Source organism: Mastomys coucha, unplaced genomic scaffold (assembly GCF_008632895.1).
Source record: "Mastomys coucha isolate ucsf_1 unplaced genomic scaffold, UCSF_Mcou_1 pScaffold22, whole genome shotgun sequence".
In the NCBI taxonomy this organism is placed as follows: Eukaryota; Metazoa; Chordata; class Mammalia; order Rodentia; family Muridae; genus Mastomys; species Mastomys coucha.
In genome coordinates this window covers 81301529-81317466 of record NW_022196905.1, presented here as the reverse complement: position 1 = coordinate 81317466, position 15938 = coordinate 81301529, and the positions used below count along the sequence as shown (strand labels likewise).

The 15938-nt window shown below is 38.6% G+C and overlaps 1 protein-coding gene across 4 annotated transcripts in view; it reads right to left on the bottom strand.

The window, feature by feature from the left end:
* Slc4a4 (solute carrier family 4 member 4) overlaps positions 1-15938 on the bottom strand; it is a 335690-nt gene that overhangs the window by 75546 nt on the left and 244206 nt on the right. For all 4 annotated transcript variants that reach the window (XM_031342972.1, XM_031342970.1, XM_031342973.1 and 1 more), the window contains exons 13-14: positions 9093-9226; positions 2783-3054 (exon numbers count right to left, since the gene is read on the bottom strand). In XM_031342972.1, the coding sequence (XP_031198832.1) occupies positions 2783-3054; positions 9093-9226 (406 nt within the window). The remainder of the gene's footprint in view (positions 1-2782; positions 3055-9092; positions 9227-15938) is intronic.

Genomic DNA, 15938 nt, shown 5'->3' with positions numbered 1-15938 from the left:
TTTAGAAAACCTTGATGAATGTATACTCAGACTAGTGCAACAAGTCAGCTCAGAGTTTTGCATAAATACATAAATGTATGTGTGTATATGTATGCAAATGAATGGAAAAGAAAGTTCAAATTCCCATTGTCAACATGCTTGTTAATTTCTTCTTCTTTTTTAAGTATTAACGATTGAATCCAACACTGTGTATATACCAGGCAAGAACCCACTGAGCTATGGCCCCAGTCCCTGAATCCAGTATTTTCACTGTCTAGACCTCCTTCAAGTCCAGACTGATGGCCTCTTTGAGTTTGGACATTCTCTCAAGATGAGCCCCTATGGCTGCACTTCTCTGGGAAGGAGCAGATGTAATTTATTAATAACACCTTTCAGGACTACAAGACAGGTTTTGTCATTGGTTTTAGAGTCTCACTCCAGGCCATCTTGGAACTATGTGACCCAGGATGGCATTGAATTTGTGGCAATCCTGCCTCAGCCCCCAAGTTTTGGGATTATAGGCTGTGATGGCTATTGTTGGTTGTCAACTTGACTACATTTAGAAGTAACTAAAATACTAAAATACAAGTGTCTGGGTATACCTGTGAGGTTTTTTTTTTTTAATTAAATCATTTGAAGTGGAAAGACTAACATTTAATCCATATCTTTTGAAGTGGGAAGATCCATATTTAATCTGGGCCACACCTTCCAGTGTCAGCCTCTCTACACAGGACATGGAAGAAGGAAGCTCTTGTTGTCAGCCTGTTTGCCCTTGATCTCATTGCTAAGTTCATTCCCTTAGTGGAATTTGAGCTGACTGTTCTGGGATTTCAGTGTATATTGAAGATTAGGAGAGACATCTAGCCTCATGGACTGAATTCCATAGATTTCCATTGGTGGATAAGCATTGTTAGACTAGATAGGCCATTGTTATTAATTTCATGTGTATATTATATATGTGTGTATGTTTTATATATAATGAATATATTAGTTCTGTTTCTCTAGAGAACCCTGACTCATAGACACACTATGTCCTACACAAGCCTCTTTTTAATCTATGAGATATCTCATGTACTACCCCCTCAAGTCTGTTAAAACTATGCAAATCTCATGCTCATCTGAATGTTGAAATCTCAATCATAATATTTCTCTGCCTTGCTCTTACGATAGGCTTTATATTAATGTCTGTTTACCCTCCTTATGCTAGATGAGAAGAGTTGCGGTTGTGAAGTCCTAGATACCCAATCCTCCCATCAGCACTATGGCTAGCTGCCCATGGGGCGTTTTTCTCTCTCTCTTCACCACACAGGTGAAAAGTCAATATTCTCAGACTCTCAGAAGATGAGTTACATGACCAGCCTCGCACAAGCACAAAAAAACCTTTAATTTTACATCCATATGCATTTTGTGTCTGGCCTACAGTGCCATCACATTTACTTTACTACGAACAGAGGAAGGCTGAGCCTCAGAATCCAGAAGTGAGAGTGGATATTCCGTGAATATACTTTACATTCATGCTTATCCCTCCTCAGGATTCTACTAGACTCCATCCATCAGGTATAACTCAAAACGTGTGAAATGCATATCAATTTTTACTTTAGGTAACACCAACCTATAACTAACTATAGTTCATGGTATCTACAATACTATTGTCATTAAATTGTACAATACAAACACCAATCCATTAGTCTATTGTAGCAATCTAGATATCTTGCTCAGAGTGAGCCCTCATAGCCTTATGCTCTGTAAATCAATGACAAATTAGTCTAAAACATATTTCATATGACTTTGAACACATTTATTAAAAACCTTATATTGACTTAAGTTCGAATACATGGATATTAAATTATTAAGATGGATATTAAATTATAAATTATCACATGCCTCATTCAAATGTTACCTTAATCTCTTCTGGCTTCATAATAACAATCTGTTACTAGTATATGACTATATGTGTGTGTGTGTGTGTGTGTGTGTATGTGTCTATATATATGTGTGTATGTGTGTGTGTGCATGTGTGTGTGTATATATACATACTTGTAGTAGATACATGTAAATATTATACATGTATATAGCATATATATGTATATGTGTATAAGTACATATATGTGTATATGAGTTTAAGTATTATGTATATATGCAGATACAAACATACACACAAACACACATATATACATATATATGTTCACATGGAGGCCTGCCTTCCTTTCTTCTCAGCTTTTGCTTGGCCTTTCCCTCCTTCATGATATTGCTCACCAGAAGTAAAAGGTCCCACTTATCCATTACACGTCTCTAATTTGAACTTCCTTCTTTTCATTCCATGACTCAACTTATAAAAACTGAATTAGTATTTCTTGTTTTGCTATAGTTTAAGATAATCTACTTAAACATCATTTAAAGGAAGAGATTCTCATAGCAATCAAGAAACAGTAAAATGTGGAATAGAAGTTCAGAGAATTGGGTTCATCTGATCTTTAGACTCATTATAATCATGCCTGAGCCTCCCCAATTACCTTATAAAACTAAGAATAATGTAGAAATCCGTTCCTTGTAAGTACTGCAGTTTGAGGTAATCACCAGTCCTAAGCTGGCTTCATTCCCATCCCAGTGATCCAGAAGTCATTGTCTCATTGAAAACCATGCTCAGAGACCTTACATCAAAAATTCAGTACTGTGACTCCTCAGAGAAACTAAGGTAAGATCCTTTCAAAGGAACACTGCACTATACTGAAACTTTGCAAACAGGAGCTTACAGCTTCCTACACAGAGAGATAAGGGCAAGCTCTACCCAAGGTCTCCTTACCTGGATCAGGTGGCAGGCAGGCACAGGAGAAGTGAGTATTGTAGCCCACTTTGAAGGCAGAGTTGATAGGATAGTAATCTGCTAGCTTGATCATCTTCTTGAAAGCATCATAGATGAAGATGAAGCTGATCAGAGAGGAGAAACCTTCTTCGGTGAAACGGGTGAAGTACTGAACCAGGAAGCTGGCATCAGTGGCCACCAGGATGAGACACAGGAAGGCTGACCACAAGCCAATCCAAAGACGAAACTCCAAGTAGTCAAAATCATGGTCCCTGGGAAGAAAAAGCAAACAAACAAAACCAAACAGGTATTTTGACTGTTCCTCCAGGAAATAGATGCAGAATATGAACCAACTAAAATGCCTTAAAAACATAAGATCACTTTCAGATTCTATGTATATAAAGCTAAATTTTATCCAGAAAGTTTAAGGATTTGGTTACATATTACTATGTTACCTTTAGGGACTACTCTAAACGTTTTTTGGTGGAAGGATCTCTAATTATTGCTTTCAAAAAATAACTTCTGCTATTTTTTGCTAGCTTCCCCCCTGCTAGCTGGCTTTCCTAAAACCAAATGGTACTGTGTAGGCAGCTGAGTAACAAACTGTATTCACACTCTTATCTAGCATTGAACCCTATAAACTAAAATACCAACTTAACAAATGATAGATAGATAAATAGACAGACAGACAGACAGATAGATAGATAGATAGATAGATAGATAGATAGACAGACAGATAGATAGACAGACAGACAGACACAGTTGTGTAACAGTGGCCTGCCTATTTCAGATTAAACCAATTACTTTCTGATTGGATTTGAGAGCTGCTATACCAGAGGAATCCTGAGCTGTGTACTATAAATCTGCTAAGAAATGCATGACTGGAGAGGTCCCAGGGCCTAGGCAGGAATTTAATATTGCTGTTTAGTTAAACAGATACAGTATAAAAATGATGACTAAATATTAATGTTTACAGACAAATGTACCTTTACTTAAGTCAGAAAGCCTCTCTTCCTATTGAGCGACATTGAAACCAGAGGTTTTGAATTCTTAAGGTGAGGATGATAACTGATTGACTGCTCAGCCCTACACAGATACTTATATTTATCTCTTGATACCTATCGCTTGCAATGTTCTGTAGCAAAGGAATATAAGAGACATAAGAAAGTTGTCTCTATCTGTACTATCTTTGGGGGAAGACAAAAATTACAATCACAAACTTCCACAGTTGCTGTTTATTACACTAGGTTTATAAAAAAAAAATGAGATCACCAATAGTCAAGCATTGGTAGGGAACAGGTTCACGGAGTCCTGTAACTCATGGATTACCTATTAGCTGCAGGTAGAATCTGGTAGACAGGGAGTTATTGCCTTCACTTGCCTAGCTACTAGCAAACCCACCAGACTGAAATGAAAATTACCAAGTATGGTCACACAAAAGACCCTGGTTGAACTAGGTGGGTCATAAAACACTAAAAAGGATATTGGTCTTAGAAAAAGATTTCTAGGGATGAAAAGAGGGTTCGTAGGGATGAAGGAGAGATCAGAGAGCATGGGGTGAGTATAACCATGATGCATGAACAAAACTGTTAAAGAATAAGCTTAAATTTTAAAAAGTTTTTAAGATAGGTATCCATGAACTGTACAGAGTAAACTACTGAAAAGCATCAATACCAGGTGTGTAAGGGGTAATGTACTGCTTAATGCCCTGTTTAATGAAGACAACAGTAACATCACTATGTAGTGTGGGCTCAACTAATGGTCTGTCTTCCATTAAAGGAGATAAAATGATAAAGACAATTATAATATAAAATGCTAAGTGATGATGTCATGACAGAAGAGGCTAAGTAACTTTGAGAGGGAATAGATTTGCAGAAAGGACATCAAGGTGTTTGAGAATATGAAGGAACGTTCCAGACTGAGTAAGAAGATCCAGGTCAGGACGTGGAAGAGTAGTCTATAAGATATGTGCTATAAGGTACCCGATAATGTGCACTCTGAACAAAGTATTACTAAGAAGGGAAGATAGGAGGAGAAACATGGGCTGTTTCAGGTCAAGAGAGTTTGCCCTGCCAAGATGCAGCCAAACACTACTGGTTCTCAGTTGAGGGCCTACAGATATGATATCCTTTTATCATAACTGTATGTGAAGTATATATGTCTACCATGTTCTGCCTGGGCTTGTTCCACAGAAGGCTTAGAATGGACCACCATCATCATCTAAATTAGGCTACTGTTTTTCAATTCTTGGCCCATTTCTTCTAGGTCAAGATTGATAGACAATGATGGGCTAAGTAAGTATTGATATTTCATGATTGTGTATTGGTTATCTTTTAATAAGGTAGAGAGTGAGTATTTTTTAATGACTGTTAATTCATAATTTGTCATTTTATTTCATAACATGATGAGAGTGAAGATAGAACCTAAGAACCAAGGATCCTACGTACTTGTCAATTTTAGCCTTGTTTCTAGACAATTTGTTTCCGATAACTGTTAGCCACCATCTGAACACTTTCCCAAAGGCATCATATTGCCTTGTTTCCTATCATCAACTCAGTTTGAGCAGCTAAATCTTTGCTCAATAAAAACCTCTGAACTCATTCACTTCCTGATATCTATGCCTACCCTACCCAAAGCAATTTTCCATACCAGAACCAATATGATCTTTTAGTTGCTGATCATACACCTCAGCTGGAACTTTCCGATGACTTTCCAACTGCTCACAGAACAGAATTCTACTCCTCCACACAGATCAACACTTTGCTCATTATAAGATGACTAATACATTCATTATAGATGAAGGAGATCATGCCTGTAGCTCATGTCTTGATGAAGACAGTGACTGGCAGTGGCCTGTGTGTTACTACATAGAGCTAGGAAATAATTATAGAATGTTGGATTTTAAAGTTTCTTACACACAGGTATAGCTAATTTTATGTCAGCTTGACTGGGATATGGGGTCCACAGACATATGGCAAAACATTACTGTGTGTTTTCACACGTCTGTTTCTGGAGAGATTAACATTTAAATGCATGGACTTCGAGTAAATGTGGATAGGCCACATCCTGTTAGGTGAAAAGTAGAATAGAGAAAAAAATGGAAATTATGAACTTTAGTGTGATTTATGTCCTATAGATCTTTAGAGATATTTCAACAACAGCTTTACCTTCTATTCCAGTTCTGCATGTATCTACATCTTTTACTGCTTAATGCCATGCACGTCTGTGTAAGCTCTACTACTTAAAGCTATGTCTGTGTGAGTTAAGCAGACTGCAGAAAAACATGCCCTAAGAATTGAGAGAGTTCACATTAAGACAGCTCCAAACTAGAGTTAAGGAATGTTTTACTACCATTTGAGCCAAACAGCATTTTTCTTAAAAGTTTAAAACTTCCCTAACAAGATAAAATGTAGAATGATTTTTTTTTGGTTGTCTGGTTTTCTGTTTTGCTTTTGACGTAGGGGTTCACTCAAGAGTTCAGGCTTGCATGCAACTCAATATACAGGGCTGGCTTTGAAGTCATAGCTCCTCCTTTGCCTGTGTTCCACATATTAAAATTATAGGCATTCACTACCATGCCCAGACTGAAAACAAAGGCACTCCAGACTTGTCCCAAGAATGCTAGAAGTTGTTACAGAATTGATGCTTACAAGAGAGGGTAGGAGACAAATCCATTAATTGTTAACAATTAAAACATCATGAGTTTGGACACAAAGGACAAATGCACATACAAGCTTAAATCTTGGAACCTAAACAGTATATGCCAAACTCGCTATTCTAAGAGACTTTCAAACCACCAGTGTAGTTCAGTGAGAATGAAGTCAAATAAAATTACTAACTTAAACAATGGCACTGCCATGAATCCACAACGTTTACAGTTTCAAGAAGAACTAGAAGATGAGAACCTTGGCAGCATACCAGTTGGTAATCTGTGATAACCACCCTGATCCTGAGAAACAAGGACTCAACTACAGCTCCTGAAAGGGAAAAATACGTTGGAGCAAAGCTGGGCGAGATGAACTAATAGTCTCTTGACTGGACAGCCATCTTGATTTGTTGGTGTACTAAAGAGGAGATGACCAAAATGGAGAGTGGGCTGTGCTTCCAAGTCACACTAGGAAAAAGCTTTTTTCCATGGAGTATCTGAAACCTGATAGTGAGTCAAAGCAGCTCTGGGAAACAGTGTGCCACAAAGAACTTTGTGTCCATAGGAAATACCAGCGTTACTGAGATCCTAAGAGAAGTAAATGAATAAATTCACAGCATGGTGAATAAAAGTACCATTTGTCACATAATAGGTGACACTGGGTTTAAGGCAGTTTTGCAAATATTTCTCATTGCTTTACAACTGTTTTCAAATAAATTGCTGGAAACCATGTAACAGAACCAATTACGATGAAACAGAAGGGAAAGTGAGAAAGGAACTCGCTTGGTGGAAGGAAATTCTCTGTAGCCTACAATAAGTAAAACAAGCAAGGCACAAACATTTTCTGTAGATTCAGACTCTGATCACATTGCATCCAATAAATCTCTCTGCGAGTCTCTGTCGGTTTGTTCCTGTTTATAGCACATACTTGTTTAATCTTCCCATGAAGCCTTTCTTGTCTCAGAAAATGTTTTCTTAAACATATAAAAACTGTTTGACTCTCTCTATAAACTGACATGAGTAAAATTCTTTCCATGTCCTTCTCAGAATTATGGTGGAGTGGAAATCCGTAATAATAGTCTACAGAAAAGTCACGATTTAACTTAAATACTGCAACTCCAAGTGCTCAGGAGACCTTCACCAATGATCTCTGCCCAGATTTAAAAAAAAAAAAGTTTCAAATTCCCACTGTCTCATCTACCTTATGATCAGTTTCAATGACACACACGATTTCAAAAGTTCTGTGAGGGCCATTAACTACGCAAGCCCTGTTATAGTTTGGTTGATATGAAATATGCCCCCCAGAGTTGTGGGCTCAAACACATGATGGCAAGATGGTAGCACTATATGGGAAAGGGATAAGGGTTTCAGAAGGCGGAAGCCTGCAGCAGGAAGTACAACCCTGGAGGTTAGCTTTGAGTTTGTATGGCCTGGCCCCATGTCCTGCTCTTTCTCATCTTCCAGACTGCCAGGCCCCCTCACACTTCTTTAGCCATGCTTTCTTTGTAGTGAACTGTAAGTCAGCATAAACGCTTTCTCCTCTAAGTTACAGTTCATCAGACTATCATAGAACAGCAACAGAGAAGTGAGGAATGCAGCTACTGTGTAGACACTGGCTGTTCCAAAATTAAAATTCTGCAATATGCAACATTATGGAAGTTGGAACTTCTGCAAAGGAATGCTTGCAGGACACATCAAACTGTGACCATCCAGTAAAGGCAATCCTGTCCTAGAAGTATAGCAAGCACAGAGAGATAGACAAGAATACTCAATTTTTATTTGAATCTATTCCTATGCTTTAAAAAAAGTTTAAATAGTGTCCTTATCTCAATTACCCACCCACCTGAATTTAAAACGATCCATCAATTTCTAAATGAAAATATGGGCATCACTACTATGCATCTGAGTACTAGATGCTATCTACAGTGAAGAACAGGGGAACTATGGGTTAAGAACATCCAGTTTCTTTCATGAGTGAACTGTACGACCTGGCACAAGTCATTTGGTTTCTTCACTGTTTCAGTATCATGACAGAAAAAGGGCATTTTAAAGTGGGACCCAAGGAAAATAAAATTAACAGGCTATTCACAAAAGCCTAACTCTCCCTCCCCTTAAAAAGGCAATGCCGATCCACTCAGAGCTAACTAGAGCAGGAAGCCATTATCAATCTTGGGCTTTTAAAGGTCACACAAGGAATGGAGTTACAAGAGTCTGGTGAGCTAAAACTAGGCTAGACAGGCCACCTGACAGAGGCCAGTGTCAGGAAGCAAGCCAGGCTGCTATGTTGAAAGCAGGGGATGATGGGAGAACATGGCATCCTGAAACTTTGCTCTCTCTTCATTATCTGAACCAGTGGGAAGCCTGGGAGGGCAAAGGAATCTGGGGCTTTTAGTCCTTGGGAGTCAGGCCCTTAGGACATGAAACAAGCCAACAACCAAGAGAATTCTTGGGGAAGGAGTGAGCAGAAAGCACAACAGATGGGCCTCTTGAAATGATTGTAAACTAAGCTCTGGACAACTTAATCATTAAGGCACTTTTGACTTCCAAATCTTATCACTCCAGTAATTTAGCAGCTTCTTGGATCTATTTCACAGCTATTCTGTGCTTTCTCCAGACAGAACAACATAGGAGATCAAATAAACAGACAGACAAACAGACACATACTTGCTGAAGTTAAACAGAAGCCTCTCAAACACCAAAACTGGTCCTGTGCTGCTCAAGATGGTGAGCGGTTGACCCGCAAAAAGGCAGAAGATGGCTCCAGAGACAGCAGTGCCCAGGAAACTCTCCAACACACCCTAAAAGACAGAACATGCAAGTGGTGAAGCAAAAGCAAACCGAAGAACCCATATCTGTTATTCCTACTTGTGATGTCAGCCAAAGAATGAAGCTGTGTATGTTATAATGCACTCCCTAGCAAATAAAACAAGAGTCCATGAAATACCACCACAGATCTTTGCACACACAACATACATCTTCCCTATTGCAAGCGTTGATTGTTCCACAATGCGGCAATGACCTAGACAACTGGTATCCAGGAGGGAATGGCATCTCTGACCATTACTTAGAAAAATGTATTGAGGGATCCGTCCATAAAAGTCATATTCTATAAACCCACCAAACAGAAGAACTGTTTTTTTTTAATCTATTTTTCTCCTTGTAGTTCTTCAGTGTTTGTTTCAGTGCCATTACACCTTGCACTTAGTAGATACTTCTAAGCAGCTACAATTTAAGCACAAAGCCTTTTTTTCTAACAGAGAATATTAGAAATGTGGGGGCTGAGAACAAAGGGGACAAAGACAGTAATGCCATTTTAACAATTATTTCATGTCTGCTTTAATTTCATATATATATACATGCATTTTATGTATGTTTTAATTTCATGCTTGTATATACACATTTTGTGTCTATTTTAACTTCACACATGTATACATGCATTTTGATTATATCTACCCTGTTCACCCATACTGAATCGCTCTTAGACATCACCAGCCTCCATATTACCTCCCAACTTAGTATTCCCTCTTTTCTTTTTCTCTTCATAACCCACTAAGTCAGGTAAGTGTTGCATATGTGTGCATGAATATAAAGGGCTATCTGCTGGAATATGAGCAGAGGTCACATTCCTGAGGAAAACTAGCTCTTCCTCCCCCAGCAACCATGAACCGCCAATAGCTCTCAGTTGGCCACTTGAAACTTTTAAGCCACCAATTGTAAAAAAAAAAAGTAAGAAAAGAAAAGAAAAAGAAAGGAAGAGAAAAGAAAAGAAAAATGCTGCTGCTGCTGCTAATGATCATGATGACAAATGATGATGATTATTATTTCATGCTAACACATATTCCAATGCAAACTGCACAAAAACTTCAGGGAACTTTATAGTCAGAGAAAATACATAGTGCAGAGACATAAACATCTAAAGCTTTTGTTGACATCTCTGAACATCAACTCAGTCTTTTACTTTTAGCACAACAGGAAGCAATGCACGAAAGAAATGCACTAATTTAAACAAAACAGCCTTCCTTAATCCTGTTGTGTAGAATACAGGTTCGAATCTAGCAGGAGCAATGGACAAGCCCAAAAGGGCCTCCTGTGCCCCTCTTATAATACTGTCATGATTTCTTGATTGTTGACATTGTAAAATTCAGGTGAGTTGAGTGATGTGCATGCACCGTAGATAAGAGCTATTGGGGTGTGTGTGTGTCCATCTAACCACATGTCACTCTTTGCAAGTATTAAAGGTGTGAGCGGGGTAGATATAATCAAAGTACCCTAGATAGGGAAATTGTCAGCTCCATAAACAGGAAGGTTTGACAATTTTATCTTTAGTTTTCTTTTTATAGCTTCGCTAAAAGCTAAGGATTTAAACGATCCAATTGACCAGATGATCCACTTACACGATAGTATACGATGTGTCACTTACGACACTGTCTAGGCATATTTAATAGGCAGAGATTGTGCATCATTCTCCATTAAACATAAAGATTCCCTATGTCCTATCCTTAGCATAGAACCAAAACACGACTCAGACTGGGTGTGTAAGGCAGGGTGTAAAATGAGATTTCTGATCCTCAGCATGGCTTGCTGTAGCCATCAATCTCTGGGAGCACAGGAACAAGGTCTTCCTGCATCTTCTGTTTCTATTCCCATCCTGCTGCCCACCATTCCCCCACGAGCCTTGCAGGTTCTCAGCTAGTGCTGAAGGAACCGAAGACACGTCCAAGTGACACCCTCAGTCTCCTTATCAAAGGTCAAGAGCCCTGGCTGCTTGTTCAGAAAAGACAGCAACCAGTTTCTTCCAGAAAACCACGGTGATTTATGGAAGCCACGTGATGACTCAAAGGCAGATTATTTTTATTGCAGTGCTTGATCCCTTTGTAAGTGCTAGTTTTCCATTCTGAGGCTGACAATTCTGAAGCAGAGACAGGTGATTTATTACACACCCTGCACTGGAAACTTGCTTAAACTGAGAGAGGCTTCCAGAAATTCTGAGGAAAGAACCATTTTCACCACATTTTGACACGTTCCTCTTCACAACTTTAAAAAAGCTTTTTAAATAATCTGAGGCAATGAATAAAGTTAACTGTAACTAGAGTTCAGTGGAACTTACAAAAAAAAATTATTGTAAACACCTTATCTGATTTATCCTATCCAGTGCTTACTACTATTGAATTTTAAAAGAAAACTTCTTTGAGTCATGTCTTGTCAATAGCCATGAGTCTTAGAGATACTTCTACATCTGACTTCTAGAAGGAAAGAATTTCCTTGAACTTCACAAAGGTGCAGTTGGCTGGGCTTGGGGGCATGGCACATGAGGGGACACAGGGTATCCTAATCCTCTTGGTTGGTCTTTCTCCTTACTCCCTTGCTGTGAGAGGAGTCCTACAAGTAACCATCAGAAGAAGCAGACAGCCGGCAGTCAGGAAATTCAGTCTAGACTGTTCTGTCACAAGAGTCCCAACCATCTCCACAATGTCACTTCACTTTTTACAAGTAATAAAATAAAAGGCAATGGAGTAGAGAAATGGGCTCTGCATTCACAGTCTCCAGGTGCCTTAGAGGGTGTGTCACAGCCGCAGCGTAACCTCTAATCTGCATGTTAGATCAGATAGAGTATGGGACATGCCTAGCACAGTCTCTGGTAGCTAAAAGCTTTTTGAATAACAGCAGCCTCTCATACGCAACATGCTTATTTGGATATAAGATAAAGAAGTGGGGCTTGATGAGTACTAAGGTCTCAGCCAGCTGGCTCAGCACTAGGGCAAACCTTGTAGACATGGCTATGTGAGCTTACATCAGCTCCTCCAGTTACTGCCCTAGAGCCAAGCATCTCTCTGCCAAACCTATGGCTACCTCTCTGGATCCTAACTTGGATCAGAGCAGTGGTTCTCAACCCTCCTGATGCTGCAACCCCTTAATACAGTTCCTCATGTTGTGGCGACCCCCTGCCCCAACCATAAAATTATTGTGTTTCTACTCATAACTGTAATGTTGCTACTGTTATGAATTGTAATGGATACACGGAATATATGATACACGACCCCCAAAGGGGTCATGATCCACAAGCTGAGAAGTTCTGGGTTAAATGAAAGAGAACTCGGGATACAGTAGAAGATGAAATAGAGATATATTAGGTCTCTTCCCTGTGCCTTCTCATCCCCTTCATCACACCCAGGAATTATTACATCTTTTACCTTCAAAACAGGAAGAAGGTAGAAAGCTGTAAGGAATGGTTTAGAGATCAGTCCTTAGTAGGAATGGGTTGGGTCTCTTGAATTCTGCATTAAAATATAGATACCTTGGGACAACACTATGGCCTGAAGAGTTGCTTCTTGCATTATAATGGATGTTTCTAACCAAAACATAATAGTGTATTGATGTTACAGGATCTAAATCAAAAAAATTTCACATAAAACAATTTGCAGCTGCTTCTCTGCTTGCACGAAGGTGTGGAATTTAACCCAAGATATCTTCTGTTTTTCAAAACATCAAGAAAAAGTAGGACATGTCTCAGACCTTCAAAATCAAGAAAAAGTAGAATATGTCTCAGACCTTCAAAATCAGGCATACAGAAATATAAACCAGAGGAGGAAGAGTGAAAATAAATGTTAAAATGCAGATGTATTTGAAATATCAGCATTTTATGACTTTAAACTACTTGGGACACGAACTGGCAATGGCATCGCCCCCATAGCAACATAAAGTAAGGGCACTCCGGAGAATGGGACATTAGACATTAAAGATGCATGCCTTTACCTCATTGTACTTTATCTTAACATGACACCACAAAATAACGTTTGTGACTCTATATTTTTTAGTAAGAACCTTATTGTTTTGGTTCACAATTGTTAGCCTGTGGAGGATGGCTTGCTTGGCAGCCATAAGAGAAAGGGATGAGATGGCATAAAGGCTGAGAAAAACACCAGCTTTTCTATTTCTTAGATGATTTGCAAACTAGTAGAACTTAGAAAATAAAATATTTCAGTTGTATTTAATGACAGTGCATTCACCAATATCACTGTGATATGACAAGCTTTAAAAATATTTTTTTTAATTTCTACTCATAAAGAAAGAAAATTTAGCTCATGTTTGGGATGATTTACATGAACAGTACAGCTTGCCGAATAATAAAGTTGAATTTATGTAGATGAGTCTGTGAATCTGAAATTTAGCCAAGGAACAGAAACAAAGCAGCTGATGTCACAAGAAAAAGTAAGGAGAATCAGGCTCAAGTACAATGTTCACTGTTGTGTGTGTGTGTGTGTGTTTGTATTTGTGTGTGTGTTTGTTTATGCAAAGGTCTTGGTTTGTAGCTCAGCCTGACTTCATTGTTGTCTAGGCTGAAATCAATCTCATGTCTACCTTCACCTTCTGAGTGCTGAAACCTGCAAGAATTTTAATGTCATCTCCCAGTAGAAACTAAATCCCATTATTAATAGTAAGTTAAGAATGATACAAGCGGGACTGGAGAAGTCACTCAACAGTTAAGAACACACATTTGCTCTTGTAGAGAACCTGGATTCAGTTCCCAGAACCCACATAGTACCTGGCAACCTTTTGTAACTCCGGTTCCAGTGGGTCAGAAATACCCATCTGGCCTCTGCAGACACCAGGCACATATAGGATGCACATGCATACATGTAGGAAGTACACATACACACATATATTAAAAATAAATAAATTTTTTTAAGGAAAGGAAGAATATAAGTATTGAGGTCAAATCAGGTCACATGAGAAGTACTTGAGAATGTTCATACGTGTTGGTTTGTATGTTAAGTACTAATCCTTCATATTCACATGGAGCAATTATGTCGGCATCTCCACAAAATGACAGGAGATGAAGCCTAGAAAAGAAATTCTCTGAGCTCCCAGATGATTCTCTTGAGGTCCAAGTTTGAGATAAACCCATTGGACATCTCCCTCCCTCCTTCAGAATAGCATAAGAGCTGGTAACACACACTACACATCCGCAATGGGGGAAGGCTGGCTGTTGAGCCTTTGTTTTTAATCCCACAAGGAGGCAGCTTCACCCTCTATCATTCCTGTCCTGTCCAAAGGAAGCACCGGAGATCTTCATGGGCATACTCCCTGCTGTTATGCTTGTCATAAACAGGATTTCAGGCCACACTGCCAGCACAAACTAAACAATCAGGAAGACAAAGTACAGCTCTGGTTGAGAAAAGTGTGAGCCCAGGCCTTCAGCAAGAGAGTTTGAACTCTCTGGGAATAGAATGAGGGGCAAGATAGAGATGCCTGCTGTTCTTTGAAGAGCTGTGAACATGTATGTGTAACACCCAATTGTAGTCTAACACCACATGAAAATCAATTCCAGATGTATAAAACAACTATACGAGAACAAAAAAAAGAACTGGAGTATGTGGGGAAATATTTTTCTAATCTTTGGGAGGGGAAGCCTCTTTAAATATATTGTGCAAACAAGAAACAAGGAGCACAGAAGGCTTGAGGGCTAAAGTTAAAGATCTGTACAGCTAGAGAAGCCACACACACACACACACACACACACACATACACACACACAGTTAGAAGACATCATGGCATTAGAAAAACACTTTGTAAATCTTTGCCAAACAAGTGAAGGAAAATACCTTTATTATACAGGGAGTTAAGAGGGGAAACTAATGTCCCCAAAGGAGAATGTAGCAAGAATATAAACATAGAGAAGGATGGATGGTCAGTGTTAATGTGGACAGGTACCCAGGCTCATTAAAACCACAGGAGTGAGATCAAATCAAAGTAAGCCATCCTTTTTCAACACACAGCATAACAAAAGTGAGAATCTAGGGCAAAAAGGGGTGGATGGGCAAGTGGGTACTCCTGCCCACTATTGGTAGAAATGGGAATTAGGATAATCTTTTTGAGTATAATTTGAAATAAATAACAACTATAATCAATATATTGCACAATAATTTTGCTAGGGACTTACCTTAGGAAGATAATTATAAATAATAAATATATAGTTAATGATCATAGTATTCTTTATAAAAGAGAAAACTGAGAATATAATTTATTAAATAAATTATAGTGCATACATCATGTGCTAGCCACTAGAATTATGTTAAAGAACCTATTAAAGTAGGAAATGCCCACAAAATATAACTTATAAAATATGAATATGTAGCCTCATTTACATAATATCCTATGTGTTTATCTACCTGTATATGTATATTTTGCAATATGTATGAAAAGATATAATGAAAATGTCATGTTGGAGAAGCTATTTTCAAGATAGCCATAAGCTAAAGAAAGAGAAATTTTTACTTTAGCATCATTTGGGATGCCCTGTCTTATCCAAATGACTTTAATTTTCTGATCATCAAACAAACAAAGATGACAAACATCTTTCTAATACAAAAGTAACAATGACTTAACTTCTGTCAATTAAACTTAACTCAGAACTTGTAGAGCAACATTTGCATGTGAATGGGTGTGTGTTGGTGTGTGCTGGTAAGAGGAGTGTGTGTGTGTGTGTGTGTGTGTGTGTGTGCGTGTACG